This window comes from Salvia splendens, chromosome 1, assembly GCF_004379255.2.
Source record: "Salvia splendens isolate huo1 chromosome 1, SspV2, whole genome shotgun sequence".
NCBI classification, from domain to species: domain Eukaryota; kingdom Viridiplantae; phylum Streptophyta; class Magnoliopsida; order Lamiales; family Lamiaceae; genus Salvia; species Salvia splendens.
Genome location: NC_056032.1, coordinates 16809554 through 16823326, shown reverse-complemented (window position 1 = coordinate 16823326; position 13773 = coordinate 16809554). Strand labels below are relative to the sequence as shown.

The 13773-nt window shown below is 46.7% G+C and overlaps 1 protein-coding gene across 1 annotated transcript; it reads left to right on the top strand.

Annotated features, from left to right (window-relative positions):
* Positions 1-12280: 12280 nt before the first annotated feature.
* LOC121808333 lies at positions 12281-12679 on the top strand. The gene has a single exon (XM_042208791.1). It carries the CDS (start codon positions 12281-12283, stop codon positions 12677-12679), a length of 399 nt encoding a protein of 132 aa, XP_042064725.1.
* Positions 12680-13773: the final 1094 nt, after the last annotated feature.

Below are 13773 nucleotides of genomic sequence, written 5' to 3'. Positions count from 1 at the left end.
TTTGAGAAACATCTTATAAATGCATAAGCAAACACCAATGCGATAATCTAATTTGCGATAATCTAATTTACAATTGAACTCTAACTAAGATATTAGTGGAAGTTTTGGACTAGCATCAAACTTCAAACTATAAAATATTAAAGGTTCGTGTATTTTTTAGCAAAAAAAATTAGAGTTGGTTAAAAGTCAAAATTTGGGCATATTTCATCGTAAATATGTGAAAAATAGAATTTTCAGGCATTTGTAGGGAAATAAAAAATTTAGCATATAGTTTGATTTGAATAGAAGTATTACTAAATAAGTTATGAAATGTTCTCTTTCGTAAGTCATGCTTATTAAGAGCATCCGCAATAGCGCACGAACGCACACCCTAGCCACCGGTTAGCGGCTCGGGCGTGGCGTTCGTCCACTATTGGGTGCGGCAAACGGGACGGACTAACACAGGGTGGACGAGCGCTAGGGCGAGGTCGACAGGCGTTAGCCGATCGCTCGTCGGCCATTGTGCTGACGCGATAGGCTAACGATCGGCGAGCGCTATTTTTGAATTTTTTTATCAACTTTTATATACGGCTCGTTGCACTTTATTTCATTCGCACCACTTGTGTTAACGAGTTTCTCTTCCTCCACTCTCATTTCTATTAAAGATAATCGATCACGGAAGACAGTGACTCTCCCATCACGAGCGAATCACAAACGCCGATGTTCCCCAGTGGAAGTGGGGGAAACGCCAGTAGAATGGGCGGAAAGCCCGAGATTGGTGGGATGATGCCCGGAATGGGTATGGGTATGGGTGGGTTTCCCAGGTACTACGGGATGTACCCGTGGATGGGCGGGATGATGCCCGTGATGGAGGGGATGACTGCCGGGATGAGGGGATGCCTAGTATGAGTGTCGGGATGAGGGGATGCTGCCCGAGATAGCAGGGATGAGTAGGATGATGCCCGAGATGGGGAGCGTCATGGGAATGGGTACGCCCGGCAAGCCTGCCACTGCTGGAGGCAGTAGATCGGGGGTCCCCCAATCGCCTTTTGGGGACAATGTCTATCGGCCCAGTTTGGATCACCTGACAGGTGCTTCCCAAGTCTCTACTCTACAGGAGACTCAGTTCACCGGCGTCGGCACTTTCTCACTGGAGGACTTGGGTCTTTCTCCAATTAGGGAACATCCCACTGAGAGAGAACCGGTAGTAGGACGGCGGGGAGGTGGGAGTGGTTCAGGGGGAAGGTCGAAGAGAAAGGGCAAGGGCAAGGGGGTGGCAGGTGAGTCGTCGCAGACGAGGGATAAGGGGGAAGATGGTGAGGGACGGAGGTCCGTCTGGACTCCGAAGGAGTGCGTGGCACTGGCAAAAGCCTGGGTCTCGGTAGTGGATGATCCCATTCGGTCAAGTAATCAGAATATCGACAGGATGTGGGCAATCATCATCGAGAGCCACAAAGTAAAGCGTGCGAAGTATCACAAGTTTGAGGAGATCCAGAAATAATGGGATCGGATAATGGCTGCCGTCTTCAGATTTGCGTGCATCAACGAAAACAACTGCCACACGATTACTAGCGGCATGACCATGGAAGATGTGAAAGATTGGTTGATGCGGTAGTTACCACCGAGGCAAGAAAGTACAGCCCTTTTAAGTACTAGGATGCCTATGTAGAGCTGATGGAATCCCCCAAGTTTCGTGCTGGGGACTGGGGTTGAGGCTGGCTGGCTGAATCCCCCAAGTTTCGTGCCAGTTCCCATGACCTCCCGACGATGCCGAAGTGGCCCCTCCACCAGTTCCCAGCTGCCGTGGGCAGGTTGGGTAAAAAATGACAATACGAATGTCTAGGGGAGCCTCAAGCGGGTCCGTCGAGGTCCAATCTACCGCTCTCACCGACCTCGCGCGTTTGCAAGCGCACAGACATATGTTCGAGGTCATAGAGAGGTGGAACGCGGCAACGGACCCAAAACACTAGGACTATCTGGATGGTCTCATCATTGATATGAGGCACGCTTTGGGGATGACACCCCCCGCCGGGGATGTCGCTGGGGAGCTGATGGGGATGCTGATGCCACCGAGGATGGCCAAGGGGACTCCGAAGAGTGTGATAGTGGTTGCGTGTGTGAAGCTTGGAGATGGTTTTTATTTATTGTTGCACAATGTATTTTTTTTAATTTGAACTATGTATGTTTTTTTTATAAAATAAAATGGTTGCACTTTCTCCGTATTTGTGTCGAATTTTTAATTCCGTATTTGTGAATTTGTTTGATTGGCTAGGGCGTCGGCTAGTCGTATTGCTAGCCTATTAGAGCATCCACAATAGTGTGGACTAAGCAACAACCTAGCACTAGGACTAACCACACCTCCTGCCACATCACTAGCACTAACCAACGGCCTGTCACATCAATAGGACTAATCACAACACAATAACAATCTAGCCAATAAAACAAATTCAAAAATATAGACTTAAAAATCCGACACGAAAACAGACGGAGAAAGTGTAATAATAATTTCTTTAAATAAAAACAAATTTTCATAGTACAATTAAACAAAAAAACAACGATTCAAACAAATTACATTATCGATATCAACGTGGACTCCTCTGCGCCCATAACTCTTCAATTATATCTTGCTGGAGTCGAATATCAGCTTCTTGTTGTTGAAGATCGACAAATGATTTGACCCTATCGGCGTCCCCCCGAGGTATCCCCATTCGTACATTGGCGGTGGACACGCCGTGGCTTGGACCAGCAGCATCTTCATTGGCCCAGTCAGTCAGTTCTGCACCTTCATTTTCGACGATCATAGATACACTCGGATTTTGCATGGTTTTAAGGTCATTATTTGGTCCGTTTTGAATGTCAAAGTTGCATTACATGTCTATTATTTGCGTATTTTATCTATTTTGGTATTTTGACATGTTTTGTGAGAAATGTGCATATTTGAGCCTGAAAAGGGAGTCAAAACGTGAAGTTGGAAATCTGGAGATTCTGGGTGCGTTCAGCGGCCGCTGCAACACTGACGGCGACCGACGGCGCCCAACGACTGCCAAGTCTGTAGCGGCCCACTCCGGGAAAGCTATGCATGGAATGAAGACACGCCTAGCGACCGCTGGGCAAGGTGCGGCGACCGCTACAAAGGGTCCAGAAAGTTACAGGATGATAGTCGGCGACCGCTGAAACAAATGTAGCGACCGCTGCCCAAGAGTCAGAAGCCTCGGACCAACCCACAACGACCACTGGCCAAGGTGCAGCGGCCGGCTGGGAAAAAACGGCTAGCAGAATTTGTCTTACTTTCTCTCCAAGATTTACCATATTTTGCAACCATTTTCCTTATTTGAAGGAGACGATTTCTCAGCTATATGTCGCCCCTCAAGCTTCATCATTAGGATCCTCTTTTTGTAACATATTTTCCAGAGATTAAAAGTTAGAGTACTTCATTGTGCAAGGAGTTGAAGAAGGAGTCAAGATCATCAAAGCGACAAAGATTCAACCTTTGGGTTTTATTTGCTTTAGTTTGATGTTTTCATTATCTTCCCTTCAATCTATGTTTTTAGATTATTCTATCACGTGTAACTAAATTCACAGGATTCTAGGGATGTGTTAGTAACGACTTTGGTTATACAATTGAGTTTTAGTAGATGATAGACAGTCTGTGTTTGTTTTCCCCGTGATCGATATCCAGTACTAACCTTTAGCTTTACTATTCATATTATGTATACTTGCAGGTATTTATAGTGCTAATAAAAAGTGCATCAAGTTTTTGGCGCCATTTTCGCGGAATACATTCACTTTGTGATTGATATCTTCAAACAGACAATTTTACTACTTTGGATTTTAATTGCTTTCTGTTTTTTATTTTAGTTTAATTTGTTTTTGTTTTTGTTTTTGTTTCTTTCAGGTTGTGTATGCGAACGCGTTCTGGGAAGAACATCTTAGAACCGCTCGATCCCAAACTTTAAAGGACCCGAAGGAAAATAAGAAGTGAGCAAGGATCAATGGCAGACAGAACGGAGCTAGAGAGGTTTCAAGCCATGGTCAAACTGTTGATGGATGACAGAGAAGCGGAAAAGGCAGCCCGCGAGGTGCAGGAAAAGAAGGACAAGGAGATAGTGCCCGTGAAGCACATGTTCAATCACGGGAATATGATTACTTTTCCCGAAGGCCCTCGCTTTGATTCTAACAATTTTGAGCTGCGAATGCCCCTTATACAAAGGGTCGAGCAGTTTCCTTTTGCAGGCAGGGCCACATAAGATGCCAACCACCACCTCTCGAAGTTTGTGGAAATCGCCAACACTCTGAAATTAAATGGTGTCGATGACGATGCCATAAGGGTAAGACTCTTTCCCTTTTCTTTAATTGATTCTGCTAAAGAGAGGTTTGAGTGTGTTGCCACAGAACAAGTTTCCACATGGAAAGATATAGTGGTTGCCTTCCTCGACAAGTATTACCTGCCATGCACTATCTTAAAGCTCAAGAGCGAGATCTTCCAGTTCATACAAGGCCCCGACGAGCCCCTCTACGAGGCATTTGCTCGTTTCAAAGGCCTCCTTCGCAAGTGCCCCAACCACAGTTTCACCGTGGATCATCAGGTAGGAATCCTTTATAATGGATTTAATGACAAAATTTGTGCTATGTTGGATTCAGTGGAAAATGGGGGATTCTTGCGGAAGAGTGGACCGGATGCCATGGCAGTGATCGAGGAGTTCGCCACCAACAGCAGGGGGTGGTCGAAAGAAAGGCACAACTCAAGAAGAGTGGCGACCATAGAAGAGGCCGAAAAGAGTTCTTTTGCTAAGGAATTAGCCGAGCTTAGAATTCTGGTTGACCAAATGGACACGTCTAGAAGAGAGGATCCTGCCCCACCGACCTCCGTCATTTCGGTCACCAAACCCGACCTTTCTCCCGCTCCTATGGAAGATATCAACTACGTGCAATAAGGGGGCGGTCCCAATAGGGGTTGCAACAACGATTATCGCCCTAACCAGTGGGGCAGTAATTTCAATAATTATAATGGGAACAGTCCTCATCCCAACCTTTCGTACTCTAATAATAATTTCTTGCAACCCCCTACAGGATTTAGTGTGAGCAAAGGTGTAGTAGTTGAGCCTATTAAGAAGGAGAAGAAGTATGACCAAGGGATTCTGAAGATTTTGGAAGTGCTAGTGTGATAAGGCTCATTTCATGCATCGGTTTAGGGGTAAAATGTACGCTACTTGATAGCTTTTATTGCGCAAAGCAAGTGTTAAATGTGCAGAAATGCCGCTTGACCAAGGCAACAAGGCCAAACTAATCAAGCAAGTACAAAAGGCGAAAAAGGCCAAAAAAGCGGGGAAGTTGATCAAGGGGAGTAATCAAGCAGTCAAGGAGGGGACCACTGGCTTCCAGAAGAAGGACATGAGAGGCAATGAGCTGGACGGTGCACATCATTCTGTTAGCAAGGACAACGTTCTAGAAGGGGACACGTGCTGATATATGAGACGCAAGGACGGAGCTGAGTCATGAATCTGTTACTGAAAAACGTCGTCATTCTAGAAGGAAAGCACGTAGCAATCGATGAGTCGCTCACTCTCAGCGTGAGCGAATATTCCCTGCAAAGATCGTTATCCAGCTGGAGGTCGTTGCCGAGCTTATAAATAGAGGATGTGCCACCACGCAAAAAAATCCGATCTTTTACTTTCCGTCTTTAGTTTAGTTAGTTGTCAAGGAGGGGACCACTGGCTTCCAAAAGAAGGACATGAGAGGCAATGAGCTGGATGGTGCGCATAATTCTGTTAGCAAGGACAACGTTCTAGAAGGGGACACGTGCTGATATATGAGACGCAAGGACGGAGTTGAGTCATGAATCTGTTACTGAAAAGCATCGTCATTCTAGAAGGAAAGCACGTAGCAATCGATGAGTCACTCACTCTCAGCGTGAGCGAATATTCCCTGCCACCACGCAAAAAAAATCTGATCTTTTACTTTCCGTCTTTAGTTTAGTTAGTTCTCTAGTTTAGTCCAGTCCTCTAGATAGTTTAGATAAAGTAATGCTTAGTTAGAGAAAAGGGCGACCGAAGGGAGCGTTACATAATACTCTATATCTGTCAGCGTTGTCTCAAGTTTCCTGCCGATGATCTTCTCGGTTTACTTGCTTTCGTATTTTCCGAAGTGTTAGCTTAGTTTAATTTCAAGTTGCTTTGTAGTTAAAGTTTTGAGCTTTTTGTATTCCGCATGTTCGCTGCACTCGTTTGGATTCTGAATATAAAATCGAAGTTGTTCTGTTTTCGTCATCGTGTTTACTATTCTAAGTAGTTAATTTTCATTCCAGTCTGAATTTCACTTGACCCAGTAGTTAAAATTCCCTTGAGCAAGTAGTTAGTTACTTTTTCTGTCTAAAGTAAAATCAGTAGTTAAAAACTCCCAAAGTTAAAGCGTGGCAGCAGCCAAACCCTATTCACTACGCACACACTCGATACACTAGTTTCTCTGTGGGATCGACCCTGAACTTGTCTCTTTACTGTTAAAGTAGTGCAAAATTGGGAGTTTATAAATTACATTGGTGACGTGCGAGAGCGAGAGCAACTTGATCAAGTAGCAACGACATTTGCTAGCTGATCCATACGGTTCAGTTATCTCTTCCATATAACTTGAATCAAAGAAAATCGCAAGTCGCATCCGCAGGTCCGCCAAAATGGCGCCGTTGCCGGGGAAGCATGGTGTTATTTTATGTTTGTGTGTAGCGCATAGGTGTATATAATTTTGTTTCTTTCTTTTCTCATTTGTTTTTCTTTCTATTCATGAGAAGGTACCTACGCGGTGGACACTAGAATCATCCTTTCGTATAGAGAGTTACGAACGCGCATTGGAGAATCCAGGAAGCTGGTGTTGCTACCACGCGATACCAAGCCATACTAGCAGCAGCAGCAGCCACCACTGAACAACTGACCAGCGAAGAAGAAGGAGAGCAGAACGTACCACCCCAGCCACCACCACTTGAAGAAGCAAAAGCAGAGATGGCTCTCGTCCACAACGACTCGGGAATTGGCTCTCTGCACGCTCATGACGAGAAGGAGCCCACACATGACATTGCCGTTACTCCTGGGATGCGGACCATCGCGATCAAGTCTGGAGTACTGGCTGTTTTATCTCATTTTTACGGCCTTTCAAAAGAGTGTCCATACGCCTTCTTGGAGGAATTTTGCCGATACTGTGATATCCAGCCCGTACCGGCTGGATCTATGTCTGAAGATTATAAGGTTGAAAACCATCCCCTTCGTTTTGAAGGGTGATGCTCAAGTATGGCTGTAGAGACTGTCAGAGGGGTCCATCAAAACATGGGCCGAGTTCCGAATGATATTCCTTGATCGCTTCTTTCCAGCGTAAAAAACGAGTGCCCTCAAGCGGTAGATTACAGAAGCCAGACAGGAGTATGATGAGCCCCTCGGCCAGTACTAGGATAGATTCCAAGGGCTGCTTCAAGCATGCCCCAACCATAAGCTGGGTGAGAGGGAGATCTACCCGATCTTTTACGGTGGATTGACAGTCGATAGCAAGAATGATCTCAACCTAGCAGCCCAGGGGGATTTCTCAAAGACCCCATTCAGCCAAGCCAAGAACATCCTGGAGAGGCTCATTGAGGCCAAGTGCCCGTATGAGACGTCCCGAGGCCAGTACCGAAGAGGTGCAGTGCACGCAGCAGAGGCACGCAGTGATGAAAAATTGAAGGCTCGATTCGAGCAGATGGAGAAGAAGCAGCTTGAGGCAGTAGAGAAATCCAGAGCACCACCGCCACCTGCACCCAAAGAGCAGCAGTATGCGCTGCCACTACCAGCGGAAGAGCATCACTATTACTATTGCGAGTTTCCCTTTGAGGCGGAGCCGCAAGCCCAAGTGAATGCCGTCGGCCACTGGAATGCGAATGGAAACTGGATCCAGGGCAAACACAGAGACGCTCCATGGAGAGACCACCATAACTTCAGGTGGACTGATTAGAATCAGATCCAACCACCTCAACCCTCGACACAGCAGATACAACCCTCTAAGGGGCAGCCTAACTGGCCAGCCCGAAACCAGGAGAGGACAAATTGCAGAGGGATTAGAATGCAGGGAGGACAGACAGGTTGGTCAAGTGGACCTCAAGGGAACTGGTCCAGTGGAGGGCAGTCAAACTGGTCAAACAAACAGAATGAGGGAAACTGGGGGTACAGACAGCAAGGCCCCCAGTCAAGCAACCAGGGAAGACAACCGAACAACCAAATGGTGAGTTATGTCCCGCCACACTAGAGAAGCAACCAACAGCATACCCAGCCGTAATACCAGCAAGAGCATTATGGGCAGTCTGACTACCCGCAGCCCAACCACGGTGGGGGACCACCGAATCAAAGATACAACCGACACCCCAACGATGGCCAATGAGATATGATAATACCGCACCATCCTAATGATGCGATGCGGGAAATCCAAGAAGCCCAGAGAGAACAGAGGGCTGCACTGGAGATGCTGACGAAGCAACTTTCTCAAGTCGCGATGTCACTAGGCGAGCTGAGGGGAAATGAAGGAAAGATTCCAGCCACTGTGCAGCCACCTGGTCGAGAGAACATTAACAAAGTATCCCTGAGATAAGGAAAAGTCTACCAGAACCCTACTCCACCTATGAAATCTCTAGCATCTATGTCTGGACCGAGCCATGATGAAGAAGGAGAATCCAGTGGAGGAGCGCAAGCAAAAGGGAGCGAAGAGGGCAAGGCAGCAGTGAGGGGTGAAAACTCAGAGGAAAGTTAGAGAGAGGAAGCTGAGAAAGTTAAGCCATATCCGTACCGAGGAATGGTGACAAGAAAGAGGGACGCCACGATCGACGTGGCGAGTATGTTCAAGGATGTGGAAGTAAAGGTGCCGCTCTTGACGGCGTTAAAAATGCCCCCGATTAGTAAATTCGTCAAAGACTACTTGGAGGGAAAAGTCAACGAGGAAGGGAGACTAATTATAGAAGAGAATGTCTCCGCCGTGATCCAGATAAGCGACCTTCCCTCCAAGAAGACTGATCTGGAATGTTTACTCTCCCGATCCCAATCGGAGATATTCAAGTGGAGCACGCGATGTGCGATCTCGGGGCATCCATCAATGTGTTGCCATATGCTATCTATGAGAAGGTGGGAGCGGCCAAGCTCATCGACACTGACATCATGATCCAGTTGGCCGACAGATCGTGTATTCACCCGGAAGGAATTCTGGAAGACGTGATTGTGAAGGTAAATAACTTTTTATACCCAGCCAATTTTTTCGTAATCAAGATGACGGAGCCAGCAGCAAAGGAATCAAGTGGAGTCCTACTGGGGAGACCGTTCCTGTCTACGGCGAGCACCATAATAGACGTCTGTAATGGGATGATAAGATTGGATTTCAATGGAGAGTAATTCACGTTCAATATCGATGAAGCCATGAAGAGGCCAGCCGACAGCGAGAACATATACTCAGTAGATGTGACGGAGCCCCTAGTACTGGAATTTTTGGAGGAAGAATTCCTAAAGAGACAGTTCACTGACTCCGCTATAGATGAAGAGGTCGAGAAAGAAGTAGAAGAGTGGTATGAGACCATGAAGGTCGGAGAAATGGATGACCAAGCCTTCGCGAAGGCGATAATGGATTTTTGTGAGCATCCGCGACCAGTTGGGTCAAGTGGGACCGCTCAAGTATCCAACCTAGCGAAGCGGCTTGATCAAGGAAAGCCACTGGAAAGAGAAGCGGCAGAAAATCCTCTGCCCAGTGAAGAGCCAAAGCCCGCGAAGGAGTTGAAGCCCCTTCCAGCACATCTTAAGTACGCCTACTGGGGGAGGAAGAAACGAAACCTGTCATCATCAACAGTCAGTTGACCCAAGGGCAGGAAGACAGATTGCTGGAAGTATTAAGGAAGAACGAGAAGGCTATCGGCTGGAAGCTGACAGACTTGGTGGGCATCAGCCCAGACTTGTGGATGCACCACATCCGACTGGAAGAAGGAGCCAAGCCACGCCGTGACCAACAACGGAAACTCAACCCCAACATGAGAGAAGAGGTGCTCAAGGAAATCGTCAAGTTGGTTTCGATCGGGATTATCTACTCCATTCCGGACAGTAACTAGGTCAGCCCAGTGCACGTGGTGCCCAAGAAAGGAGGGATTCAAGTAGTGAAAAACGAGAAAAACGAATTGATCCCGACAAGACCCGTTACTAAGTGGAGAATGTGCATTGACTATATGAAGCTGAACGCAACAACAAAGAAGGATCATTTCCCCTTGCCATTCATTGATCAGATGTTGGAGAAGTTAGTAGGGAAGCAGTACTTCAGCTTTACTGGATGGTTATAGTGGCTACTTCCAGATCGCCGTGAATCCAGATGACCAAGAGAAGACAACATCACCTGCCCCTTTGGCACTTACGCTTACAGGAGGATGCCGTTTGGCCTCTGTAATACCCCGGGCACTTTCCAGAGATGCATGATGAGCATTTTCTCTGACCTGTTCGAAGACTGCATTGATATCTTCATGGACGATTTCACTGTCTATTAGAAAGATGCCGCGAGAAGGACTTGGTTCTGAATTTTGAAAATGCCATTTAATGGTTAATGAAGGAATAGTCCTGGGCCATGTACTGTCGAACAGGGGAATAGAGGTTGACCCAGCAAAAGTAGCGGTCATTGAAAAACTGCCATATCCCACCAATCAGAAGGAGATCAAAGCCTTTTTAGGCCACGCTGGGTTTTATAGAAGGTTTATCAATGATTTCGCAAAGATAGCCCAACCTCTGACAAAGCTTCTCCAGAATGACGTGGAGTTCGAATTCTCGGATGCCTGCAAGGCTGCGTTCCAATTTCCGAAGGACCGATTGATAAGCTCTCCGATAATACGCGCCCCCGATTGGAGCCACCCCTTTGAGGTGATGTGCGATGCTAGTGACTATGCTATAGGGGCGGTGTTGGGTCAAAAGATTGAAGGAAAAAGTTATGTCATCTTCTACGCGTCAAAAACGTTGGATCAGACACAGAAGAACTATGACGTGACCGAGAAAGAGATGTTGTCGGTGGTCTACGCCTTTGAGAAGTTTAGGCCGTACCTGCTTGGGTCCAAAGTGTTAGTGTATACAGACCATGCGGCCATCAAGTACCTCTTGGCGAAGAAGGAATCAAAACAGCGATTGATCAGATTGGTACTCCTTCTACAGGAGTTTGATTGGGAAGCAGTAGATAAGAAGGGATACGAGAACAGAGTGGTGGATCACTTAAGCTGAATTTTACAAGAAGATAACGGCGAAGCCATTTCAGATGCCTTCCCTAAGGAGCACCTCTACCTGATCAAGTCAGAATCTGACCGATAGTGGGTCAACCTAGTGGAAGAGGTTTATCAAGCCGAGCAAGGAAGCAAGGGGCAGCACACGCGGAAAGAGCCATGGTTTGCAAATATGGCCAATTACTTAGTGACAGGCGAGCTGCCTGGGAGTGATGAAGTTACAAGGGCACAGAAGCTAAAGCTTAAAAGCGACTCCCGATACTTCTATTGGGATGATCCTTACCTATGGAAAATGGGGGCAGATCAAGTAATTCGACGCTGTATACCAGACTGGGAGCAAGAAGACGTGCTGGTCCACTGCCACTCATTGGCTTGTGGTGGTCATTTCGGACCAAAGAAAACAGCAAGAAAAGTACTAGACAGCGGATTCTACTGGCCTTCCATCCATAGAGATGCTTATGAATTCTGAAAGAGGTGCCCTCGATGCCAGCTTACCGGAGGGATATCTACAAGAGATGAGATGCCTCAGGTCCGCATTATTGTCTGTGAAATATTTGATGTATGGGGAATGGATTTCATGGGACCATTCCCATCTTCTGAAGGCAATCTCTACATCTTAGTGGCGGTGGACTATGTGTCCAAGTGGATCGAGGCAAATGCAACTAAGACATGTGAATCCAGAGAAGTGGCAAAGTTCTTGAAGACGAACATCTTTACCCGCTATGGGTGCCACGGGCTATCATCTTGGACCAAGGAACTCACTTTGTCAACAGAACCATCGAAGCCCTGATGAGAAAATATGGAGTCCACCACCGCTTATCCACACCTTACCACCCTCAGTCCAATGGCCAAGCCGAAGTGTCAAACAGGGAAATCAAGGCAATTCTAGAGAAAACGGTCAATCCCACGAGGAAAGACTGGAGCCATCGTCTGGAGGACGCGCTCTAGGCCTATAGGATCGTCTTCAAAACGCCTATCAGAATGTCCCCATACCGGCTGGTATTTGGGAAAATGTGCCATTTGCTCGTGGGGGTCGAGCATCAAGCTTTTTAGGCTATTAAAGAAATGAATTTGGATGCCAAGGCTGGTGCCACAGAGAGGAGAATGCATCTACAAGAGATCGAAGAACTCTGCCTTGATGCCTATGATTCTGCCATGTGGTACAAGAAAAAGACGAAGATGTGGCATGGCAAGAACCTTCGCAAGAAGGAACTCAAGGTGGACCATAGAGTGCTTCTCTTCCAATCCAGACTCAAACTAATACCAGGGAAACTAAGGTCAAGATGGATTGGTCCTTATACCATTGTCGCCATCAGAGCAAATGGAGCAGTCGAACTCCAGGGGAGTGATCCAGACTCGCCTACCTTCATGGCGAATGGTCACAGGGTGAAGCCGTACAGAGAAGGAATGGAGGCATTTGTGGTGGACGACATTCCACTACTCATGCCTATCTCTTGCCAATAAGCAGATAAAAGGAGTGATTGGGTACTCATGGGAAGTCTGCTTGATCAAGCAACAAATTCTTAATCTATTACACTGATCAAGTGACATCCCAGGGGAACTCGGTCAAGTCCTTGTAGTTAGTGTAAATAGTTTTTCATGTGTTAGTTTTTAAATTATTAGAAAATTAAAAATCGGAAGAAAGGAAGGAAACTGATCAAGTGGAACTATTTGAGTTTTCATCTAGGATTAATTGTCCACTTGATCAGTGCAATTCGAATTTAATTGGTGGTACAGTACTTTCATTGATCAGGGCAGGTAATGATAGGACGTGTGCAGCCATTGCAGAGGTGTCAGATGACGCCAACTGTCACAGTGAAAGGACGTCCTGGAGAGAGAGAGGAGGCGTATCGGAGAAGCTAAGCCAGCTGGCACTCTGAAAAGGTGCGCCTGTACGCGAAGAGTCTCAAGGATCTGAACAGCCGCAAGGATCTCAACAGTCTGGATTTCCGTATAAAAGGGGTTGGTCTCTCTGATCCCACTTTTCATCAACTGCCTTCAGAACATTCGTGTTACCCTCATCTAATTCTCTCTAAGTTCAAATCCCCTTCAAGAAATCACCCACAATCATCACCAGAGAAAAAAAAATGCAGAACACTCAACTCAATTCTTCTTCTTCTTCTTCTTCTTCTTCTTCTTCTTCTTCTTCTTCTTCTTCTTCTTCTTCTTCTTCTTCTTCTTCTTCTTCTTCTTCTTCTTCTTCTGCTTCAGAAGCCGGTATCAGCAGAGGTAACCGGAGATCCTTACCACCAGCCACCAGAATCCCATCATCGCGTCCCAGATTCATCGGTCCACTCCAATATATGGACCCGGCTTGCATAAAGCGTCTAGACTCCATATTCAGAAGTTTTCCCACCGGCACTGACTCCGAGGAGGTTTACACCTCCCTTGAAGCTCGCCTAGGAATTTCTCGGTCTAAGGACCCCGCTTTGCCACCACCAACAAAGGGCACGCCCACTCAAAACACCCCGTCACCACCTAGTGGCGGGAACCTTACATACCTTCCCAAGGGGCTGCCGCAACCGGTTGGGGTTGTAAATATTGATGATGATGATGAG

Bases quoted from the DNA above. Each gene is read 5' to 3' on its own strand.
- LOC121808333 (XM_042208791.1), top strand. From the start codon at position 12,281: ATGAATTTGGATGCCAAGGCTGGTGCCACAGAGAGGAGAATGCATCTA.